At 45.4% G+C, this 25429-nt stretch overlaps 1 protein-coding gene across 2 annotated transcripts; it reads left to right on the top strand.

Moving 5' to 3' along the window:
- On the top strand, positions 1 to 22293 carry LOC143987013 (solute carrier family 22 member 7-like). 2 transcript variants are annotated; one of them, XM_077485460.1, is made up of 10 exons: positions 1 to 766; positions 2641 to 2744; positions 3789 to 3943; positions 4400 to 4568; positions 5158 to 5281; positions 6428 to 6537; positions 13978 to 14192; positions 15829 to 15937; positions 16027 to 16233; positions 20792 to 20861. In XM_077485460.1, the coding sequence occupies exons 1-10, from the start codon at positions 341 to 343 to the stop codon at positions 20814 to 20816; spliced, it is 1644 nt and encodes a 547-aa protein (XP_077341586.1). In that variant the 5' UTR covers positions 1 to 340; the 3' UTR covers positions 20817 to 20861. The 2 variants fall into 2 exon arrangements, with proteins under 2 accessions (XP_077341586.1, XP_077341585.1); XM_077485459.1 differs by lacking the exon at positions 20792 to 20861 and adding an exon at positions 21010 to 22293 and having other exon boundaries at positions 7 to 766.
- The last annotated feature ends 3136 nt before the right edge of the window (positions 22294 to 25429 follow it).

Genomic DNA, 25429 nt, shown 5'->3' with positions numbered 1-25429 from the left:
GTGATTAATGCTCAGTAAAAGGAGGTTCTGTTCCATTAAAACATTTCAACGCCCTCACCCATCGAGGCAACCTCCCAGACCAACCTCTTTAGGACTGGATGCACCTCGTGCAATTATTTCCACTAGGAAGCTTACACAACCTGGAATGCCTGGGTGCAAAGCTTTGTAAGAATGTGCTGGTACTCTACAGGCTGAAGCTGATGAAGTTCAAACTTTTAAGAGACCACAGAGAGGTACCAGATACCATCGTAACTGAAGTCCTAATTTTTGGATAATCCATCCATGTGGTGTCTTTGCACATAAATTCCATTGACCAGAGTGTTAATCCTTTGGATAGACAATGGGATCTCTCCCATCACCCTCCGACACAGTGACTGCCTCCAAAAAAATGACTTTTGATGATCTTCTCATTGAGGCCGGCGGATTTGGAAGATTTCAGGTTATGGTTTTATTGATTCTTTGTATTCCTCGGTTCATCGTCCCACTCCACTTTCTACAGCATGTCTTCATCTCAGCTGTGCCACAGCACCATTGTGCCATCTCTACCCAGAGGAACCCTGGGAATCTGAGCAAAGAGGGCCTTCTCTTCATCAACATCCCCCAAGAACCAGATGGGTCCTTCAGCTCCTGTAAGATGTACTCTCAGCCACAGCCTCACCTGATCCTCAACAGATCCCAGGAGACCATCAATGGGTCTCATGTGCAGAGCTGTAACCAGGGCTGGGAATATGACCCGTCCACCTTCTCCTCCACCACCGTTACTCAGGTATGATCTTGTTTTCTCAGGAATTAAAGTATTAGAGATTTTGTCAGCGTGACTATTGGTTGCTTATTGCCTGGCTTTAAAATAAAACTAAAAAACTTTCACATAGACATAGTATTTGCACAACTGTAAAGCTTGGCTTAGCTAGGGTTTAGGCAATCACATGAATCCCAGGAGCTCCTCTGAATACAGTCATATAGTATAGTTTCGATTTATAGTATAGTTGAACTTTATTCAAATAGTTCAATAGTTAAAACTATAGTATAGTTTGAACTTCCACCGAAAAGCATTCTGGGTGGTAAGGTCACTCTAATACTAATCATGGATTATTGGGATATAAGAAATATAATGTATTTAGAATATGAAGAGTATGAAGGGCTTAGACCCACCCAAATAATTATCTAGAGCTGTAGTCTGGTATCCTACATGGCTCTGTATTGTATATCTGTAGCCCCCAGTCATATTTAAATCTCTTCATTAAGCCCTTGTACACACGGTTGGACATTCCGACAGAAAATGTCCGACCGGACCGTGTTGTCGGATAATCCGACCGTGTGTGAGCTCCATCGGACTTTTTCCGTCTGAATATCTGACCAACAAAGTTTTAGAGCTGGGCTATAAAATTTTCCTACAACATGATCTGATCGGACTTTGTCCGATCGTTTGTAGAAAATTCCGATCGGACAAAGTGTCACGCATGCTCAGATCAAATTCCTAGACCAAAGCTATTGGCTACTAGCCTGAACGCAGTCCCGTCGTAACAAAATAACGTCATCACGTTACGAACGATCGGATTTTCCGACAACTTTGTCCGACCGTGTGTATGCAACACCAGTTTCGGACAAAATCCGTTGGACAAAATCCGACGGATTTTGTTGTCAGAATGTCCGACCGTGTGTACAAGGGCTTAATAGTTGTAATTAAATAACTATAACCTGCACGATCCAGGGGAGTACTGGCAACCCTGGCCTGGTGCTGTGATTGCAGGTCTGGAGGTGTGCAGGTATCTATATAATGCCCCAGAATTGTCACTGACTGAGGTTGCCACTCTGATTGACTTCTGAATGGTGAAGTACCTCCACTCAAGGCATCCAGCCAAACATATATTTTATTAGTACTTGCCCAGGGGGGAAATGCCATCTTGCCCTCCAGTCCAGTCTTTCCCTGTCAGGATCCCAAATAGGGCACCACAATAAATGTTTGGGGGCCCCAGAACTTCTACAATCTAGGCGTCTTTTTCTTGGGGAGCAGACAATGGCTATGTTGATTCCATCAGAAGATAAAACAGTGATACTTTGGATCACAAAATAAAAATGATTGAGCATCAATTTTCCCAGTAGATGAGATACCCCCCACCCATCCCAGAAATATGTGAGGTGTGTCAGAGGTGTTGCATGGGGCTCCTTCTGGCAATCAGTTATGTAATGTTTAGGATAATGTTGGGTCCCAAACCTAATATTCAAATCTACTAAGCCAAACAAGAATTACCTATGGGTAAAAGTAGCAGGGTAATATGTACACTTGCACTAAATTTCCTGAAGGTGTCTGATCTATGGAGTATGGGGTAATTTATAAAGATCAAGAGGCTGTTATCTGTGCATACTCATAATGAGACGATGTACCCGATGACTCCAGAATTATACACCTTAAAATACAGGTTCTGTGTCATTCACATCATTCATGAAAACTACATTGATTATATTGGAGCAGCTAAGTGTTTTTACACTATTGGGAAAAACTGACGCAAAATTAGTCCACCCAGCACTATAGACCAGACATATTCTTTCGGCTCAGGTTAAATGGTGATGGTCAGAAATATGGAAATGATGTGGTCCCCGGGACCACACAGTCACTTGTGTTTTTTTTTTATATTGCAGTGGGATCTGGTGTGTAGCCGCAGAGGGTTGAGTAAAGCTCTGGCCACTCTTTTCTTTATTGGAGTGACGGTGGGCGCTATCATTTTTGGAGACCTATCTGACCGGTGAGTTTGAATTCAGGCCATGCTGAAAGGATAGCAAGTGTAGAGTGAATGGACAAAGATTGTAGGCTGGATGGACAGGGACTGTAGGGTGGATGGATGAAAAATGTAGTGTAAATAAATGGGAGCTCTAGGCTGGATGGATGGGGAGTGTATGGTGGATGGACAAGGAGTGTAGGGTGGATAGATGAAAAATGTAGTGTGAATAGATGGGAACTGTAGGCTGGATGGATGGGGAGTGTAGGCTGGAAGAACAGCCAGTGTAGGATAGAGGGACGAGGAGTGTAGGCTGGAAGGACAGCCAGTGTAGGATAGAGGGACAAGGAGTGTAGGCTGGAAGGACAGCCAGTGTAGGATAGAAGGACGAGGAGTGTAGGGTGGATGGATAAAGAGTGTGGTGTGGAAGAATGGTGAGTTTAAGGTGGATGGATGAGGACTGTACCGTGGATGGACATGGGAATTGTAGGGTGGATGGACATGGGAAGTGTAGAATGGATGGATGGAGAATGTAGAGTGGTGGACGGGGAGTATAGGGTAGATGGACAATTAATATAGGGTAGATAGAAGGGGAAGTTTGGGTGAATGCATTTAGCATGTAAGGTGGATGAATTGAGACTGTAGGGTGGATAGATGGGGTGTGTAGGCTGGAAGGGCAGGCAGTGCAGGATAGAGGGACGAGAAGTGTAGGGTGGATGGATAGGTGTGTAGTGTGTAAAAATTGTGAGTTTAAGGTGGATGGGTGAGGCCTATACAATGGATGTACATATGAAATGTAGGGTGGCTGGATGGAGAATGTAGAGTGGATGGATAAGGAGTGTAGGGTGGATGGACAATGAATGTAGGGTAGATGGATGGGGAAGTTTTGGTGAATGCATGTAGAGTTTAAGGTTGATGAATTGGGACTGTAGAGTGGATGGATGGGGTGTGTAGACAATAAAAATGTGGGCAGCCATAATGAAGGCTGTTTGAAAGTAAACCTTGTATGCCAGGATGCATTTCATGAATTTGGTCAGGAATTTCAGCCTATAATTTATCATTATGTTTCAGATATGGCCGCAGAGTGATGCTCTTGGTCTCCATGCTCCTGGCGATAGTGTTTGGGGGACTATCTGCCGGCTCCATATCATACTCTATGTTTGCTGTCTGCACGGCCCTCTCTGGATGCACTTTTTCAGGACTCACTATCAATATAATTTCCTTAAGTAAGTACTCCAGGACTGAGAGAGTGACATAGGTGGATAGGTGGCATGGAGGATGAGGTTTATAAGGAAGACCTGCGGAGGTGAGGAAGAATGAGGGAAGATGCAAGATTTGCAAGAAGATCTGGTGGGTCAAGAGGGATTTGGTGGGAACAAGGAAGTTTGGTGGAACAAGGAGGGGGGCAGTTTGGATCAGGGGAGATTTGATGGGATCAGGGGGATTTTGTGAAAATCAGGGAGAGTTTGGTGGGCCACGGGGATTCGGATGGGTCAAATGGAATATGGTGGGTCAGAGGGGATTTTGTGGGGTCATGGGGATTTGGTATGGACAGAGGGGAGTTGGTAGGCTCCGGGGGACCTGGTGGGGTCTGGAGGGATTTGGTGGGGTCATTAAGTATTTGGTGGGTCATACCTGGCAGGGAGGCCAGTTATCTGATGGTTATTTCCTAAACCCTTTAGGTGTGGAGTGGGTGGACGTACGGCATCGCACTGACGCTGGAATAATTACTGGCTTCTGCTGGTCTATCGCGAGCTGTGTTCTGGCACTGTTGGCGTATCTCCTGAGAGACTGGCGCTGGCTGTTGGTGGCCATCACTGCCCCCCTTGTCCCGGCTGTTATCAGCATCTGGTGAGATTACAGGAAATAATATTTGGACAGTATATGCTCTCTTCTCACTTATCCTCTCCAGTTCAAAAATTCTTGGATCTCCCAGAGAACACTGCCAGCAACTGTCCTAACTTTGCATAGTGCAACGTTCTAAAGGGGTAGTTTATCTTCTTGGTGCAATGTTCTGCAACCTCTTCACAGAATCACATTTCCCAAGAGTCTAACGCACTGCGAGTGAAGGATGTTTCCAATGCGTTATACAACTCTCCACAATGTCAAGGCTCCCCAAGGAGCAATTCTCTGCAGGTGTGAAAATTGTCATAGCACAATGCTATGCATTTGTCTCTAGTATTGCTCATCTCCAGGATGTAACATTCTGCATAATGTGTTGCATCTTTGTGCTGCAATACTCTGTGTCTCTCTGTGGCATACACGGATGATTTTAATATCAGGAAATGAAAAATCCCGCAGAGACAATCTGTTTTTCTGTACGGCAGGATAATGTTGGATGACCACATGGTGCAATATGCTGCAGTGCTGGCATGATGCCCATCCATAGTGATATAAATTCCAATGTAATAGTGTAATGCTCTGCATGTTTTTTTTCCAGGTGGGTTCCTGAATCTGCACGCTGGCTGTTGGCAAAGGGTCGTGCTAAGGAGGCTGAAGCAGTGCTGATGCAATGTGCTGCTGCGAATGGTTGCAGTTTGGATGCATTCAAGAAGAACAGTGAGGTGAGATGCTCTGCAGTGTCCTAGATAAGGCATGAGTGAAACTGACAGTTTTTAGGATGCCGCATACACACAATCAGACTATCCGGCGGACTGTCTGAACGAGCGGACCTGTCCACACACGGGACTTTTCCGGCGGACTAGGTCCGGCAGACCTAGTCCGCTGGACTATCCGCTGTACTTTTGAAATGACCGGACTTGCCCACACACGGAGGAAAGTCCGTTCATTTTGAGCGTGGCTCCAGGTAGCCAGGACTAGCGAAGGAAGCGTCGCTGGCCCCGTCACCTGGTATGAATTTAAAGGGGAAGCCCTACGCCGAAAAAACGGCGTGGGGGTCCATATCAGACCCTTATCCGAGCACACTTTTTTGCCGTAGGGCTTCCCCTTTAAGTCCATACCAGGTGACGGGGCCAGCGACGCTTCCCTCGCTAGTCCCGGCTACCTTGAGCTGCGCTCAAAATGAACAGACTTTTCTCCGTGCAGGAAAAGTCCGTTCATTTCAAAAGTATGGCGGACTAGCACACACACGGCCATATTGTCTGCCGGACTGCGGGTCCAGAGGACAAATTTTGGTGCAAAACTACTTTCTAAGTCCGCCGGACTTTTTGGTAAAAAAAGTCAGCCGGAGCTCACACACGGTGGGATTGGGACTCGAGTCCGCCGGACTTTTCCACCGGATTGTTTGATCGTGTGTACGCAGCAGGAGAAATTTTGCTGGTAGAGGAAATGCATAAAACTTAATAGAGAAGGTGAAATTATTGAGGTTATGTATGTAATGGCTTTAAGTGGCTCCTGATGTTCTCTAAAGCCCAACTTTTGTATGGGCTCCAATCGCACCGCAAAGGTATCAGTTTTAGGTATTGGAGCATTTGCACGAATACAAGTACAGACGTGCAAACGCTTAGTATTAGCACCGATACTGATACCATCGGTGCAACCCTACTTTGTATATGTGCACATGGGGGAGTCATATTTGCTGCTTTGCAGAACTACACAAGGGTTGGTTTCCTACAGGACCTATAGGTAGATGTCCCACCTCATGTAGATGGTCCCACATCGGGGAGTGCATGGGGACCAGTAACATGTCTTCTGCTATCTATGAAATAATAATGGTGCAATATACTAACCATATTATCTCCCCTGGGCAGAGTATTCAGGCACTGGCAGAAGCTGAACCCACATCTCATACCTATTCTTACATCGACCTGTTCCGTACGCCACGTCTCCGGAGGATCTCTGTGTGTTGCGGGCTGGTGTGGTGAGGAGACCCCCCCACTGTACTTTTATCCATCATCCATAATACATGACATGTCATACTGTGCCAGGGACCCTAGAGGGAATGCTGCTGCCAATCATATACCAGTGCTCATCTTCTAGAACAGTGGTCTCCAAACTGTGGCCTGGGGGCCAGATGTTTGCAGATGACCCTTTGCCTGCTTTTATCCGGCCCCTGGGGCATTATTTCTCCCGCTGTCAGCAACAGTGGGGCATAATTCCCACCATTCTGTTTCTCCTACTGGCACCAATGATGGGGCACTATTCCTCCCACTGAAACCAATGATGGGGCACTAGTTCTGGCTCCCACTGATGTCATGGTTAATTCTGCTCAGACACTTGGACAATCAATGAGATCCCGGAGCCCTGGGAACATGCAATGGACACAAGACAGGATAAGTTCAAAGAATGTTCAGTTTTTGGCAGCGTGAGCTTAGTTTTTATGCAAACTGGAACAAAAGAAGTCACGTGACACATACAGTATCCCACAAAAATGAGTACACCCCTCACATTTTTGTAAATATTTTCTTCTATCTTTCCATGTGACAACACTGAAGAAATGACACTTGTCTACAATGTAAAGTAGTGAGTGTACAGCTTGTATAACAGTGTAAATTTGCTGTCCCCTCAAAATAACTCAACACACAGCCATTAATGTCTAAACCGCTGGCAACAAAAGTGAGTACACCACCTAAGTGAAAATGTCCAAACTGGGCCAAAAGTATCAATATTTTGTGTGGCCACCATTATTTTCCAGCACTGCCTTAATCCTCTTGGGCATGGAGTTCACCAGAGCTTCACAGGTTGCCACTGGAGTCCTCTTCCCCTCCTCCATCACGGAGCTGGTGGATGTTGGAGACCTTGCGCTCCTCCACCTTCTGTTTGAGAATGTCCCACAGATGCTCAATAGGGTTTAGGTCTGGAGACATGCTTGGCCAGTCCATCACCTTTACTCTCAGCTTCTTTAGCAAGGCAGTGGTCATCTTGGAGGTGTGTTTGGGGTGGTTATCATGATGGAATACTGCCCTGCGGCCCAGTCTCTGAAGGGAGGGGATCATGCTCTGCTTCAGTATGTCACAGTACATGTTGGCATTCATGGTTTCCTCAATGAACTGTAGCTCCCCAGTGCCGGCAGCACTCATGCAGCCCCAGACCCTGACACCCCCACCACCATGCTTGACGGTAGTCAAGACACACTTGTCTTTGTCCTCCTCACCTGGTTGCCGCCACACACACTTCACACCATCTGAACCAAATAAGTTTATCTTGGTCTCATCAGACCACAGGACATGGTTCCAGTAATCCATGTCCTTAATCTGCTTGTCTTCAGCAAACTGTTTGCAGGATTTCTTGTGCATCATCTTTAGAAGAGGCTTCCTTCTGGGACAACAGCCATACAGACCAATTTGATGCAGTGTGCCGCATATAGTATGAGCACTGACAGGCTGAAACCCAATCCCCTTCAACCTCTGTAGCAATGCTGGCAGCACTCATACGTCTATTTCCCAAAGACAACCTCTGGATATGACGCTGAGCACGTGACCTCAACTTCTTTGGTCGACCATGGCGAGGCCTGATCTGAGTGGAACCTGTCCTGGTAATCCGCTGTATGGCCTTGGCCACCGTGCTGCAGCTCAGTTTAAGGGTCTTGGCAATCTTCTTATAGCCTAGGCCATCTTTATGTAGAGCAACAATTCTTTTTTTCAGATCCTCAGAGAGTTCTTTGCTATGAGGTGCCATGTTGAACTTCCAGTGACCAGTATGAGAGAGTGAGAGCGATAAAAACAAATTTAACACACCTGCTCCCCATTCACATCTGAGACCTTGTAACACTACGAGTCACATGACACCGGGAAGGGAAAATGGCTAATTGGGCCCAATTTGGACATTTTCACTTAGGGGTGTACTCACTTCTGTTGCCAGCATTTTAGACATTAATGGCTGTGTGTTGAGTTATTTTGAGGGGAGAGAAATTTTACACTGTTATACAAGCTGTACACTCACTACTTTACATTGTAGCAAAGTGTCATTTCTTCAGTGTTGTCACATGAAAAGATAGAATAAAATATTTTCAAAAATGTGAGGGGTGTACTTACTTTTGTGAGACACTGTACATAGCTCCCAACTGTCCTTGATTTGGAGCAATGTCCCTCTGTCCCTCTTTCTTCCTCATTTGTCCCTCATTTTGGTCTGATCTATATAGTTGTATATAAAATGCATTTTTTATCTTTCAAAAAGTGTTTCCCAGTGCTAAACCTTTCATCCGATTTCTAAATTGCTGAATTTGTACATTTTTAAAAGCCAATATAAAGGAATATTAGTGGTAAAAAAAAGCGCTTGTGGATTTAATTAACCTTTTTTTGGTTAATTCTCCTTTAAGGAGGTGTGGCAGGGGGTGTGTCCTATGCCTACATACATTTGTCAGTAGGTGTCCCTCATTCCCATCTTAAAATGTTGGGAGGTGTACACATGGGGGGGATTGGGGTCAAAACATACAGTGTGACATCTTAACCACTTGCCGCCCGCCCTATAGGCAATTGACGGTGGCAAAGTGGTTGCATAATCCTGATCGGACGTCATATGACGTGATCAGGATTATGAGCCGCTGCGCGCCCCCGTTGTTGCGGGGTGTCAGTCTGACACCCGGCAACTACGATCTCGGTAAAGAGTCTCTGACGGAGACTCTTTACCACGTGATCAGCCGTGTCCAATCACGGCTGATCACAGTGTAAATAGGAATAGCCGGTGATCGGCTTTTCCTCACTCGCATCTGTCAGACGCGAGTAGAGGAGAGCCGATCGGCTGCTCCTCTGACAGGGGGGGGGTCTGTGCTGATCGATTATCAGCACAGCCCCCCCCCCCCCCCCCGAGGATGCCCACACTGGACCACCAGGGATGCCACCAGACCACCAGGGATGCCCAGCAAAAGGTAATCCTCCCTAGACCACCAGGGATGCCAGTCAGTGCCACAATGGATGCCAATCAGTGCCCATAATGGATGCCAATCAGTGCCCACAATGGGCATCACTGATTGGCATGCATTATTGTTTGGCACTGATTGGCATCCATTAGTACAGAATAACATAATACAATGCCGCCTATGAGTGCCCACCTGTGCCGCCTATCAGTGCCCACCTGTGCCGCCTATTAGTGCCCACCTGTGCTGCCTATCAGTGCCCATCCATGCTGCCTATCAGTGCCAACCCATGCCCATCTGTGCTGCCTATCCATGCCCATCTGTGCCGCCCACCCATGCCAATCCGTGCCAGCTATCAGTGCCAATTTGTGCCACCTATCAGTGCCACCTATCAGTGTCCATCAATGCCACCTCATCAGTGCCACTTCATTGGTGCCACATCATTGGTGCCCATCAGTGCCGCCTTATCAGTGCCCATCAGTGTAGCCCCATCAGTGCCCATCAGTGAAGGAGAAAACGTACTTATTTACAAAGTTTTGAAACTGAAACAAAAAAAACATATTTTTTTTCAAAATTTTCCGTATTTTTTTATTTGTAGCGCAAAAAATAAAAACCGTAGAGGTGATCAAATACCACCAAAATAAAGCTCTATTTGTGGGAAAAAAATGATAAAAATTTCATTTGGGTACAGTGTAGCATGACCGTGCAATTGTCATTCAAAGTGCGACAGCGGGCAGGAAGGTGTTTAAGTGCCCGGGAAGTGGTTAAACATTTTCTACTTCCACTGGCCACAGTCCAGCCCCCCGAGGTTTGAAGGACGGTTTAGAAAGTTTGGAGACCCCTGTTCTAGAATATACATAATCTTTTAGATACATAATTGGCTAATTAATATATTTAAATGATTTTTCGAAAGAATGACTCAAATTTTATCCTATCCTTCCACCCAAAATATTGGGTATATGTGCATTTATCATAGAAATGCATTGTATAGTTTGGGTTTCCCAGATATACACTTGACCTCAGGAAGATTTACCCCCCCCCCCCCCTTCATGACCAAGCCATTTTTTGTATACGGCGCTGCATTACTTTAAAGAGGAAGTAAACCCTGATGGGTTTACTTCCTCTTTGTCTCCCTGCAAAGGCAAAGCATAATGGGCTACTATGCACATCGCATAGTAGCCCATTATGTGTCACTTACCTGACACAGGAGCCAGTGATATCACCGCTGTCCCCTGTAGTCCGGCGCATCCATCTTCTTCCGGGTATCGCTGCTCCGGCCACTCGCAGCGCCAGAGCAGCGATGACGTCACTCCCGCGCATGCCGCTAATGGCGATAGTGCGCCTGCGTGCCGCTGTCTACGGCGCATGCGCCGTAGACAGCTGTGACTGTCTTTTAGTAAATATCTCCTCAACCGTGTAGGTTGAGGAGATATTTCTTGGACCTACAGGTAAGCCTTAATCTAGGCTTACCTGTAGGTCAAAGTGGTTTGTAAGGGTTTACAACCACTTTAACTGACAATTGTGCAGTCAATAAACGCTGTACATATACAAATGAAATTTATATAATTTTGTTCCTCATAAATAGAGCTTTCTTTTGGTGGTATTTGATCACCACTGGGTTTTATATTTTTGGGATGTGTCTTCCAGCATGACAATGACCCAAAACATACTGCCAAAGCAGCTAAAGGAGTGGCTCAAGAAGAAGCACATTAGGGTCATGGAGTGGCCTAGCCAGTCTCCAAACCTTAATCCTATAGAAAATGTATGGAGGGAGCTGAAACATCGAGTTGCAAAGCGACAGCCAAGAAACCTTAAAGTGGATGTAAATCCGATTCATGAAATTTTAGCTGGGCATATCTATCTGCAGTGTTTTCTTATCTCTCTTCAAAGCACTAAGTCCTGTATCGGTCTCCTGCTCCATTCTTCTGTGATCAACATGATAACTTCTGACAAGTCCCCTTCAACAGGAGATAAAACCAGGCTGAATTTTGTGTTGGGGAGGTTGCTATAAAAAGATTAGCAGACAGCTAAACTATTCACAACACAGCTCTAATGCCGCGTACACACGGTCGGAATTCTCGACGGAAAAAAGCTCTGATGGTTTTCCCAACGGAATTCCGACGGAATTTCGGCTCAAGCTGTCTTGCCTACACACGGTCACACCAAATTCCGATCGTTTATAACGCGGTGATGTACAATATGTACGACGCGACTAGAAAAAGGAAGTTCAATAGCCAGTAGCCAATCGCTTCTGTCTCATAGTTGAATCTGAGCATGCGTGATTTTTGGCGTCTCGGAATTGCATACACACGCTCAGAATTACCGATAGAAAGTTTTTCTGTTGGGAAAATTGAGAACATGCTGTCAATTTTTGGCTGGCAGGAAGTCGGACAGCTAAATTCCGATGGAGCATACACACGGTCGCATTTTCCGATGAAAAGCTCTCATCGGTCTTTTTCTGGCCGGAATTCCGATCATGTGTACGCGGCATTAGAGTCTCTGCCTATGAGGAGGGGGGTGTGTGCCTTTCCTCCAATCAGCTGTCTTTGCTGTATGCCCAGACTTCACACTCAGTGCTGAACAGATAGAGAAAATCTGCAACACAATGTGAACGTTCTAAAGAATATATAAAGCAGAAGACAGCAGATAAACAAGTAAAACGTATGTAGGGAGATTTGTTTCATCACCGTGTATCATCTGAGGCTGTTCACTTCACTGGGTATATGTGAGGTTTACATCCACTTTAAGGATTTAAAAAAGATCTGTAAAGAAGAGTGGGCCAAAATCCCTCCTGAGATTTGTGCAAACCCGGTCACCAACTACAAGAAACGTTACATAGTTGATGAGGTTGAAAAAAGTCCATCAAGTCCAACCTATGTAACGTCTGACCTCTGTGCTTGTCATCAAGGGTTTCTACACCAAGTACTAAGTCGTGCTTTGCTTGGGGATCAAGAACAAAAGAACAGCGCCCTCTATGTGGAGTAACCAAACAAATTTAAATAAAAGTAATAGGGTTAAAAAAACACTCACAAAAGTGAAATACAGTAGGGCATGTATTATCATCCGCTCCAACATCCGGGGGAAAAGGGAGAAAGGTCCGATCAGGATGTAACTGCTGTGGCTCCGCAGTGCTGTCCTATGTCCGGTTACAGAGCTGGTTTACACTGCCTTCCGGGTGGTAGAGACTGCAGTCAGCGGCGTGTATTGGTCACAGGGACGGTCGTCACTTCCGGGTTGGGTCGCACAGCAGTTACATCCTGATCGGACCTTTCTCCCTTTTCACCCGGATGTCGGAACGGATAATACATGCCCTACTGTATTTCACTTTTGTGAGTGCTTTTTAACCCTATTACTTTTATTATATTTGTTTGGTTACTGCACTTAGAGGGCGCTGTTCTTTTGTTCTTTATCCATTTCAGAGTTTTTATGCATTCTCAACTCGAACTGCCAGCCCTCCATGGACAGTTTTTCTATTGCTTTTATTAATTGACTTTTGTTCCTCACGTGGACTACTATCAATAGATTATTTATATATTTTTTTTATACCTCCTTGTCCCCCCCCCCCCTTCGTTTTTCTGTTGTATCCCGAGTGCGCCATATATCTCATTGTTTTTATTTTGCTTGGGGATCAAATACTTATTTTACCCACTCAACTGCAACTCCATTTATAACATTTGTATCGTGTGTTTTTTTTTTCTGGATTTTTGGTTGATATTCCGTCCCTATCATTTAATATACATCTTTTATAAAATTATAGCCCCTTCATTTCTTTGTAAGTGGGCAAATTTACAAAATCTTCAGGGGGTCAAATAGTTATTTCCCCACCACTGTACAGTAGGCAGTCTCACACTAACTGACTAACTTTGTGGGAACCAGTGACATCAAGGACTTTAGCGCTCCGAAGTGGGGGTCCTAACCATTAAGCCAGTGTCCTGGCTCATTGGCCTCAGCATGTGCCTCTCATGCCGCGTACACACGACCGGATTTTCCAGCATAATAGGTTCAACGGAATCATTCCGTTGGATATTCCGATCCTGTGTGGGATAATACATTCGTTCTTCTAAAAAAAAATAAAAAATTCAGACGGACCTAGAAATAGAACATTTTTCAAATCTGTCCGATGGACTCAATTCCTATCGGGAAAACCGTTCGTCTGTGTGCTGGTCCAACGGACCAAATACCACGCAAGGGCAGCTATTGGCTACTGGAAATTGAACTTCCTTTTTTAGACCCGTCGTACGTAATCACGTTCAAAACAAACGGACTTTAGTCGGTTTGTGTGTGGGCAAGTCCGTTCGTTCGGAAGTCTGTCGTAACTCCGTTGGAAGACCAAAAGACCGTCAGACCTTTTCTGCCGGAAAGTCTGGTCGTGTGTACGCGGCATAACAGATACACTGTGCCAGCCTCCCTGGTGCCTATTTGGCACATTTCCGGGGCCTCCTTGCTGTGTCCCTGGTCCCGTACTCAGAGAGGTCACCTCACCTCACTCTTGTTTATTGTCGACAGGTTTGCTGTGGCATTTTCCTATTACGGCATCATTCTGAATGTCTCTAGTTTGGGATTTGACATCTATCTCACCCATTTTCTCTACTCCCTGGTGGAATTTCCTGGGAAGTTGGGTGTCTATTTCCTCATGAACCACCTGGGCCGCCGCTGGTCACTGTTCCTCACTTTGCTTATGACTGGAGTTTGCATCGGAGTGTCTGCCGGGATCCCTCGATGTAAGTAGAAATGGGGACCACAGCTTCCTGGTATGGGAGATGTACAAAGGACAAATATTGGACATTTAATTCATCAATCTGTTCTTATTCTGTATGTATGGACTCTGCACAGTACCACTTCTCTTGTCCTGTATGCTGGGTGTAATTCTAAGTCTCTGTTCTATTTCTTTATGTATATACTCTGCACAGTACCACATATTTTGCCCTGTATGCCGTCAGTAATTCTCAGTATCTGTTCTTATTCTGTATGTATGGACTCTGCACAGTACTACTTCTCTTGTCCTGTATGCTGGGTTTAATTCTCAGTATCTGTTCTTATTCTGTATGTATGGACTCTGCACAGTAGCACTTCTCTTGTCCTGTATGCCGGGTGTAATTCTCAGTATTTGTTCTTATTCTGTATGTATGGACTCTGCACAGTGCCACTTATCTTGTCCTGTATCCTGGGTGTAATTCTCAGTATCTGTTCTTATTCTGTATGTATGGATTCTGCACAGTACCACTTCTCTTGTCCTGTATGTTGGATGCAATTCTCAGTATCTATTCTTATTCTGTATGTATGGACTCTGTACAGTGCCACTTCTCTTGTCCTGTATGCCAGGTGTAACTTTCTGTATAATATTACTTCTTGTCCATTGTTCTGTTTCATGTGATTATTCAGTACGGGTCTAATTAGCTCCAAGTAATGGCTCTGTACAGATCCGATATCTAGTCCTCATTTTCCCCATTTGATAGGTCAGGACGGGTCTCATTTGCCCCAATCAATGGGTAACTGGACTTCATCCAGACCGGCCCACTTACATTGTGAGAATCCCATCACCAGCCCCCTTACATCAGAGTGTCCCATCACCAGCCCCCTTACAACAGAGTGTCCCATCAGCACCCCTTACATCAGAGTGTCCCATCAGCACCTCCTTACATCAGAGTGTCCTGTCAGCACCCCCTTACATCAGAGTGTCCCATCAGAACCCCTTACATCAGAGTGTCCTATTACCAGCCCCCTTACATCATAGTGTCCCATCAGCAGCCCCCTTACATCAGAGTGTCCCATCACCAGCCCCCTTACAACAGAGTGTCCCATCAGCACCTCCTTACATCAGAGTGTCCCATCAGCACCTCCTTACATCAGAGTGTCCTGTCAGCACCCCCTTACATCAGAGTGTCCCATCATCAGCCCCCTTACATCAGAGTGTCCCATCATCAGCCCCCTTACATCAGAGTGTCCCATCACCAGCCCCCTTACATCAGAGTGGCCCACTGAGCCATCGGCCCACCGGGAAACTCCCGGTAGTCCCAATGGCCAGTACATGCCTGGGTCCAGATTCTGGGCCTCCTGGTCTACATGTGATGGGTCAATACAGGTTGGCTCTTGGGGCTTTCTGGTCTCTATGCGATGGGTCAGTACAGGTTTGATCTTTGACCCTCCTATGTACTGTAATGGGCATGGTATAGAACAGTGATGGCAAACCTTGGCACCCCAGATGTTTTGGAACTACATTTCCCATGATGCTCACCTACACTGCAGAGTGAATGAGCATCATGGGAAATGTAGTTCCAAAGCATCTGGGGTGCCAAGGTTCGCCATCACTGGTATAGAATAATAATTTTTTGAATGTCAGGATCTTTTTCTCCTCAGCTTTTGGCCCGTTCCGCACTGCAGTGGCCATCATTGGAAAAGGATTTTCTGAAGCCGCATTTACTGGCCTCATCCTGTACACGGCCGAGCTCTTCCCCACTGTGATCAGGTATGTATGTATAAATCACTGAAGCTCCCACAGGGATGATGGGCCCCATAGAAATGACACGTACTTTTTCTTTTGTTTCAATCCTTTAGGCAGAATGGCATTGGATACACTTCCTTCGTAGGACGACTTGGGGCCTCTTTGGCCCCTCTAATGCTCCTGCTGGATGACATCTGGCACCTTCTTCCTCATACCATCTTCTGTGTAACTGCTGTGACTTGTAGCTTTGTGGCCTGTCTGCTGCCAGAGACGATAAACGTGCCTTTACCAGAGACCATCGCCGACGTGGAATATAAAAAGTAGGTACTGTAGGTAGGCAGGCAGCTAGTATGTGGTACTTCATTGGGGTTAGAGAGTCTTCTTGGCTTCCACACACAGAGAAAACCGGGGTTGAAGGTTTTTTTTTTTTTGGGGCCACCAGCTTACCCACCAGCCTCACAGGGGGCTTATAACTGGGTAGGTAGTGGCAGCTGTAACCTCCCCTGTGCCCAGTATTTCAAGGATATTTCCCCTGAGGTATTGGAAAGGGCCATGACAGACCATATTTATTAGATTAAAAACTCATCATGTGAAGACATTTTTTTTACATGATATGTTACTATGTAACAAATGTGTGTGATTAGAGTGTATATATGGCAATTTGTACCTATTTGTGAGATCAGGTACTGACGTTGGACAAGGAGACCGAGATCACACAACCAGTGTTCCAATTCCAGCAAGGTGTACTCATGGGCTTTCAGCTCCAGATCCAATCAATTTTGAAATCTTGCTGCCTTAAAGAGGAAGCAAAAAAGAAACAAAAAAAAAAAAAAACACACCCTGTAAGGCAAAGGCATAATGAGCTAGTATGCATAGCATACTAGCTCATTATGAATAACTTACCTGAGAACGAAGCCCCCGAAGCGGTCCTCCGTCTTCCTCTTCGCCGCTGCCATGTATCCCGGAGCGACTTCCGGGTCTCGCTGCTCCGGCGCTGTGATTCGCCGGAGCCGCGATGACGTCACTCCCACGCATGCGCACGGGAGCCGACACGAGCGGCATTTTGCCACGATCTGCGGCCTCCACAGTGCGCCTGCACGCCGCTGTCTACGGCGCATGTGCGGTGGCTGTCTTTGGGCAAATATCTCCTAAACCGTATAGGTTTAGGAGATATTTATTGGACCTACAGGTAAGCCTTAATCTAGGCCTACCTGTAGGTCAAAGTGGTTTGTAAGGGTTTACAACCACTTTAACCCCCTGTAATATTTCCAACTCACACCCATTCTTAACCAAGGACACCACCAAGCTACGAAGTCACTCTATTGGTATCTCTTGCTTTGACTATTGTAAAAAGGTGTGAATGTAATGGAACCCCAAAATTCCCCATCAGTACAGAGCTTTTGATCAGTGAAACTCTAGCACAGGCTTTCTTAACCTTTTAACCCTAGAGGAACCCCAAAAATAATTTGCATGTCTCGAGGAACCCTTACTAAAACCAAATCGTCAGGGCTTAATAGGAACAATGCCCCTTATATTAGTGGTCTATAGGGAGAATGCCACCCTTAAAGTGGTGTTTAGAATGCCACCCTTAAAGCCAGCTAAAAAGATATTTGCTTTGCTAAGTGGTGCTGAACCTTGAACTCTGTAGGCGCCATCAAATAGGTGGTTCATCAGCCACAGCTCAAGGAACCCGTAGCAACCTCTGAAGGAACCCCAAGGTTCCACGGAACCCTGGTTGAGAATGGCTGCTGTAGCACATATATAAACAAATTGCATTAAAATAATACTATGATGTGAAAGAATACTCTGGTTTAACCGCTTCAGCCCCGGAAGTTTTTACCCCCTTCCTGCCCAGAGCACTTTTAAAGCGACGCAGTGCCGAATCTCAAACTGACAATTGCGCGGTCATGCGACGTTGCACCAAAACAAAATTGACGTCCCTTTGCTCCCACAAATAAAGCTTTCTTTTGGTGGTATTTGATCATCTCTGCGGTTCTTATTTTTTGCGCTATAAACAAAAAGAGAGCGACAATTTTGAAAAAAAAAAAAACAATATTTTTCACTTTTTGCTATAATAAATATCCCCCAAAAATATATAAAAAAATATTTTTTTTTCCTCAGTTTAGGCCAATACGTATTCTTCTACATATTTTTGTTTAAAAAAAAAATAAAAAATCGCAATAAGCGTATATTGATTGGTTTGCGCAAAAGTTATAGCATCTACAAAATAGGAGATAGTTTTATGGCATTTTTATTATTCTTTTTTTTTTTACTAGTAATGGCGGCGATCTGCGATTTTTATCGGGACTGCGACATTATGAGGGACACGGACACTTTTGACACATTTCTGGGACCATTGGCATTTTTACAGCGATCAGTGCTATAAAAATGCATTGATTACTGTAAAAATGTAATTGGCAGTGAAGGAGTTAGCTACTAGGCGGCAATCAAGGGGTTTATGTGTTCCCTAGCGTGTGTTCTAACTGAAGGGGGGGGGACGGACTGTGTAGGGGAAGAGATAGATCGCTATTCATACTCTGTATGAACAGACGATCTGTCACTTCTCCCCTCAGAGAACAAGTTTACACACACAGATCCTGGTTCTCTGTGTGCCCTGAGCGATCGCGGGAGCCTGTCGGTGATTGCGACCGTCGGGTACTCACATCGGCTCCGTGGGCGAGCAGGGGGCGCATGCGTGCCCCTAGTGATCACAGGGTGAAGCGCTGTTACATAATGTCGTTTCGAAAATTAAGCCAGTTTTTTGGGAACACATTGGACGAAAACCTGTCTCTTAAAGCCAAATTCCTGATTGTAGGAACGCCAGAATTCGAAGCACAGAGAAGGCTTTTGGATTTAAAGGTCTGTGTTCATACCAAGCAAAGAAGGATTTCCACGTACAATAGTCATTTTTTCCTGAAGTGGCTTTTATGACTTTAAAGCGGTAGTAAAACCAGCTTTATTTTTACCTACAGGTAAGCCTATAATAAGGCTTACCTGTAGGTAAAAATTAATATCTCCTGAACGTGCACCGTTTAGATGCAATATACAGAAATATACAGCGTTAAACTTGCAGTATTGCACAGAACTATATGGCGTTAAACATGCAGTAATAAGATGAAATATACGGGTTAATGCACTAATGCACAGAACTATACAGTGTTAAACTTGCAGTAACACACAGAACTATATGGTGTTAAACTTGCAGTAACACAATAAAATATACTGTGTTAAACAGTCACTACACTCACACTGACTGAACTATCCCTACAGTAATGTAAAGATAAATGGTCGTACTACACTAGGCCTGGACTGGGACAAAAACTTGGCCCTGGACTTCATCCAGACCAGGCCACTTTAATTTTGTGATCACGCACAAAAACAATATATATATGCTGTTGGGGAGTGGGGTGGGGTGGAGGACACAGTTAAACACCGTGGGGGGTGGAGGACACAGTTGGACATAGTGGGCGGTGGAGGACATAGGGGGGTGGAGGACACAGGGGGACACAATGGGGGGGTGGAGGACACAGTGGGGGATGTAGGACAGAAGGGGATAGCGTGGGGGGTGGAGGACAGCATGGGGGGAACAGGAGAGTATCATGGGGCCTCCTGTGATACTGTTGGAGCCTTTACTTTGACAGGCTGTCACTCAAAGTGGCCCACTGAGCCATCGGCCCACCGGGAAATTCCCGGTAGTCCCAATGGCCAGTACATGCCTGCACTACACTCACACTGAACTATCCCTAGATGCACACTAAACTTATATTCTACACCAGGGATATGCAAGTAGCGGACCTCCAGCTGTTGCAGAACTACAACTCCCATGAGGCATAGCAAGATCTGACAGCCACAAGCATGACACCCAGAGGCAGAAGCATGAAGGGACTTGTAGTTTTGGAGGTCCGCTAATTGCATATCCCTGTTCTACACTGACAATAGCATCAAAATAGAACACTATAGCACACCAACTGTCTAATAGCACTTAACAGAGCCCTGTTCTAGCTCTTTCCACGCCGCTATCACACTACAAATGGCCGCTATGGAAAGAATACTTTTATAGTGTGGGGCAGGATTAAGGGCAATGAGCCATGATTGGATACAGTCATCATGACAGCACCCAATCGTGGCTCTGACAGTGTTCTGTGCCCCGATTGGGCGAAGCTTTCATTGCTTCAGCCAATCAAGGCTTTCAATGCATTGTGGTCATTCGGCAGGCCAAACAAACGGTCGAACGACCCTATAATTTGGTTGTTCGAAGAACGTCCGAACAGCCAAAGTTCAGACCGAACCGTTCACCCATCCCTAAATTCCATAAAGATTTTCAGCAGAGGGAAGCATGATGTGCTCTAGACTTCCCTGCTAGAGGGCTGCGCTGACCTTGGACCTGATAAAACACAGTGGGCCAACACCAGCAGATGACATGGCTCCACAAATCATCACTGACTGCGGAAACTTCACAGTGGACCTCATGCAACTTGGATTCTGTGCCTCTCCACTCTTCCTCCAGACTCTGGGACCTTCATTTCCAAATGAAATGCAACATTTTACACAGTCCGTGATGATGGTGGTGGTGTGGTGTATCACTATAAACTCCAAGTAGTTGAGATAAATAAAGCAACTTTTGTTTATTACAAAATGCAGACACAAACGTGTAGAATCAGATACAAATGATCATCTTCTTGGCGCTCAGTCTGGCCGTAGCAGACGCAATGACGTACTGAGCTGTGTGGAGATAATTATTTCTGCCTCATTTTACACATTTGTGAGTTTTATTTCTGCTTTTATATATATATATATATATATATATATATATATATATATATATATAAACAAAAGTTGGTTTACTTACACTATGCGGAGCATTCTTCCTTTTTCTAGGTTTACGGTGATACTTGTTATTTGAGATGTTGCAGTGAAGCTTGCTGAACCATTGCACAGAGCAGGCAAGTATAACATGTTTGCAAACCAATAATATTATTTTTTTTAAATAACAAACTTTAAATCATTAAAAATTTTACACTAGCTGTACACTTGAAGCAAATTGTCTGGAAATCTGTCAGGATGTGCTTTGACCATTTCCTGTTCTCCACCCACAGGGTCTCCGAGCAGCTGAATAACGGCGATACCCCCCTCACAGACCTGGCACCGAAAAGCACCGGGTGACCCAGAGACCAGAGGAGGGCGCACTCATCCAGATTTGTAAATGTGGACGTTTCTTGTAGTCCTTTACCCTGAGGGTGGTGTACTGGGGCCCATTTGTTATAGGTGAAGCATGCCTGTTTATGTGGCAAGAATTTATCGTATTGCAGCTTAAACCCGTCCCGCCAACGCTATAGCCGAAAGATGGCTGCAGCGCGGGCTTAAAATGGCAGGAGGGTGTCCATGGACATCTTCCCATTCCCGCGACTCCTGTGGCATGCAGGCGGTGAGCTCTGTGATCGGCATGTCCTTGGGACTTGGCTGATCACAGATTGGGCTAAAGGGCCAATCACAGCAGCCCTTTACCACATGATCAGCTGTCAGCCAATGGCAGCTGATCACGTAAGTAAACAGAAGCCGGTTATCGGCTTTTTTTCCCCCTCATGTTGACAGCATGGGGAAAAAATAAGAAAGCCGTTAACTGGCTTCTGATAGAGGGACATCGGTCTCCTCAGTGCCACCTATCAGTGCCTCATCATCAATGCCACCTCTCAGTGCCGATCAGTGCAGCCAGTGCCCGCCAGTGCTGCTAATCAGTGTTCACCACTGCTGCTAATCAGTGCTCATCATAAGTGTCACTTATCAATGCTACCTCTCAGTGCCCATCAGTGCAGCCTATCAGTGCTGCTAACCAGTGCCACCTATCAGTGCCTCATCAGTGTCACTTATCAATGCCACCTCTTAGTGCCCTTCAGTGCAGCCTATCAGTGCCTACCAGTGCAGCCAATCAGTGCCCACCAGTGCAGCCAATCAGTGCCCACCAGTGTCACTTATCAATGCCACCTCTTAGTGCCCTTCAGTGCAGCCAATCAGTGCCCACCAGTGCAGCCAATCAGTGCCCACCAGTGCAGCCAATCAGTGCCCACCAGTGCCTCATCAGTGTCACTTATCAATGCCACCTCTGTGCCCATCAATGCTGCCTATCAGTGCCTCATCATCAGTGTCACTTATCAATGCCACCTCTCAGTGCCCTTCAGTGCAGCCTATCAGTGGCCACCAGTGCTGCTAATCAGTGCCCATTAGTGCCTCATCATCAGTGCCACTTATCAATGCCACCTCTCAGTGCCCATTAGTGCATTCAATCAGTGCCGCCTCATCAGCGCACATCAGCGAAGGAGAAAAATGACCTGTTTGCAAAACTTTATAACAAACTATAAAAATATTTAGTTTTTTCTTGAAAATGTTGTCTTTTTTTGATTTGTTTAACAACAAAGAAAAAATCCAGGGGTGATTAATACCACCAAAAGAAAGTTCTATCTGTGTGAAAATTGGCCTGTGGGTAAAAGTGCCTGGTAGGCAAGTGGTTAACAGTCCTTGGCTGCATTAGGTCTTTTTTCCCCCTCAAGATATTTTTTTTTTTCCATTGATTTGTTGTGATCCTGCCAGTAACACACACTTCCTGTCCCAGGAAGATCACGCTCACTCACTTTATCACATCTATGGAGAAGCAGCATTGTTACGCTAGGACAGGACTACAGAACATCTTTTCCTCTCCATACCACAGGGAAGGGGATGTTGTAGATCACGGAAGATAGCTGGGAAAGGAGATAACATTGTTTGATGTATCCATTTAGCTCCCAGGAAAAGAGGACACTGGATTTCTGGCAGGATCAACACATTTATCTGTACTTACAGAAAACGTAAGACAGCTAAGCAACCATGTATTACATTTTAAAAGGAGACCAAAAATAGTAAAAAGATGAAAGCCATAGTGCAGGGATATGCAATTAGCGGACCACCAGATGTTGTAAAACTACAAGTCCCATCATGCCTCTGGGTGTCATGCTTGTGGCTGTCAGAGTCTTGCTATGCCTCATGGGAGTTGTAGTTCTGCAACAGCTGGAGGTCCGCTAATTGCATATCCCTGCCATAGTGGAAGTCATCCTGAGATCACATGGGCCGATATGACCGATATGGTCAGTCAGTCCATGTACACATTTCAGATGCTGCTGCTTAAGGTGTTACTAAAACCACAACAGTAAAAACCAGTCTGTATATGCAGTAATGCATGCTTGTTATACTCTCTGTGGAACCAAAGGGGTTTATCCTCTGCATTGTGTAAAAAGGCTGTTTGATCCTGCCTTTTCTGATCCTCCCTTTCTTCTACTGTCACCAATCTGCTGACAAAACAAAGACTTGGACTCTGCACATGCTCAGTTTGGGGTGTATTGCTAGAGTTTTTTTTTTTTTTTTTTTTAGTGGAGGGTGCGTGTGATCAGCACAGGGCCAATCAACACTGTCCAGAGGGTCAGGGGTCCTGCAGCCTCATAGGACAGTCAGAGTAGAATGAAAACTCCCCTGATGAGCTTTAACCAGACACTGATATAAGTCACAAGACTGCTGTATACTGCTGATGAGAAAGGGTATTTAGCTGTTTATATGTACTAAAATTATAACATTTCCATGTTATGTGGGAGACCAGATATAGTGAATGAAGGCTACTGGGTTTAAAATAAAGCATTTCATAAACAAAATCATTGGCCTTTGCCTCCAACAGGATTGAATTTTGTTGGTCTGTGCCTTTTTTTTCAGTTTATATTATCGCTGATTGAGTCGGTCAGTTTTTATGCATTTCAGGTAAAACAAAAAGACGCACAATATCTTCTGCAGGGTACATATATAAAATAGTGCAGCACTGACCCCCGAGGGAGCGGCTGGTTTTCTTGGGCTTACCGTTTACCTCCTCCGCCTTGTAGCTCGTCGTTCTTGTCTAGGGGGTTCCCGAGGTTGATGTCCCAATAACTGCAGAGACCGACGCTAGAATTCCTTTTAGGAATTTTTATTTGCTTAAAACGTTGAACATAAACAAACAGTCTCTCAGTTGGGAACAGAGGGTATAGGTATGGAAGCTCAGGCACTTGAAAACTGATGACACTTAATAAAATGTCTCTCTCTAGGTAATCCAGGGAGTAGCCACTCGCAACTGGATATTTCCACTGCTGGATAAGTCCTGGTTTTAGGGACTGAGCAGCCGACATGAATCAACTTGGCAAAGTCTCTGGCATGGACTTGGTTGCAAACTTTTAGATGAACACAGAAAGTCTCTCACAGGAACTTAGTTGTAACAGAAGGATAGGAATAGGAACCTTCTTGCGGTACCAGTATCTTGCAGCCGGTCCGGCAATACCATAAGAAATGTGGATTCAATTAGTGCCCATACAGCTCAACATCCAGGTTCTTACCGAGCAGCCATCCTCGTGCGTGGCCCTCTTCCGAAAAGTCCACCCCTGGTTGCATGACGAGTTGCTGGGCCTCTCCAAAACCCGAGACGGCACCGGACCACTTTAGAATCCTCCTTCCAGTTACTGTGCCTCGGACTAGCCAGTTCCGAGACTCGGAAACTGATGGATCCGCACCCCAGGTCGTGGGGGGCTGGTCAGGAGGACCAGGACCATGGAGTCAGAACACACTTCTGGACCGGAAACCCAGAACCACGTGACTTCGGTACCTTAAAGCGGGAGTAAACCTAGTTTCAAAAAACACTTACATTCCCGGCATGCCGGAAATGCTAACTTTCACATTGGTTGTGCTCTCAACCAAACTTTCAAACCATCCAATAGCTGGTTTCATAACTGATCACATGTGCAGCATTATGGAAGTTGAAGAATCATTATAGGCCAAGATGGCGGCTTCCTTGACTGAAAACGATAGAAGGGTTTACTTCCACTTTAAGGTCCCTCTCCCGGGGAGAGGGGGAGAGAGACTCAATGCGTCCAACCAGACTGTTATTCTAATGCCTGTCAAAGGTGTCAACTGCACCTATGACCAGGCAGAACATTTGTACAACCCAGCCAAACTGATGCCAAAACCACAATTTAGAACAATTAACCCCAAGACTCAACTATAGTCTTGGGAAAGAGACAAGAGCCGAGGGAGAAGAGGGAAGAGCTGGGGGAGAGGAGGGGTAAATGTAAGATAAAGTGTATCAATAATGCTGTGTGGCAAATGTTTTATATTTTGAGAATGTGAAAATGAAGAAATAATAAAAAAAAAAAAAACTTTTATCCCAAAAGTAAAACAAAAAAAACCTGGTGGATGTAACTGATTATAAATCGTGAGCTGGAATTTGTTAGGGTATCTAAATCTGCTAGTGCATCTAACACTCCCCCTAGACTGAAAATGCTGCTGTCCAAAGATGCCCCCTGTGCCACTTCATCCAGAGCGAAGGCCCTCAAATTCAGGCCGTGTGTCATTGGCTAGATCAACAGGTGAAAACAGAGGGAGCCTAAAAAGGAAAACAAATCCAGCCCCTACATCTAATGACTGATTGTTTTGGGGTTTAATCCCGCTCTAATGTGCAAAAAAAAAAAAAAAAAA

Source organism: Lithobates pipiens, unplaced genomic scaffold (genome assembly GCF_037356315.1).
Source record: "Lithobates pipiens isolate NorthernLeopardFrog02 unplaced genomic scaffold, aLitPip1_a1.2 Scaffold_18, whole genome shotgun sequence".
Taxonomy (NCBI): Eukaryota; Metazoa; Chordata; class Amphibia; order Anura; family Ranidae; genus Lithobates; species Lithobates pipiens.
The sequence above is the reverse complement of the archived record's forward strand: the minus strand, read 5'-3'. Positions and strand labels throughout refer to the sequence as shown.

What these genes read in the sequence shown, in the direction of transcription:
- LOC143987013 (XM_077485459.1), top strand. Translation starts at nt 341, where the DNA reads ATGGGATCTCTCCCATCACCCTCCGACACAGTGACTGCCTCCAAAAAA. An exon ending in TTTGGAGACCTATCTGACCG is followed by an intron (nt 2,745 to 3,788) that starts GTGAGTTTGAAT and finishes ATTATGTTTCAG; the next exon opens with ATATGGCCGCAGAGTGATGC. An exon ending in CCGGCTGTTATCAGCATCTG is followed by an intron (nt 4,569 to 5,157) that starts GTGAGATTACAG and finishes TTTTTTTTCCAG; the next exon opens with GTGGGTTCCTGAATCTGCAC.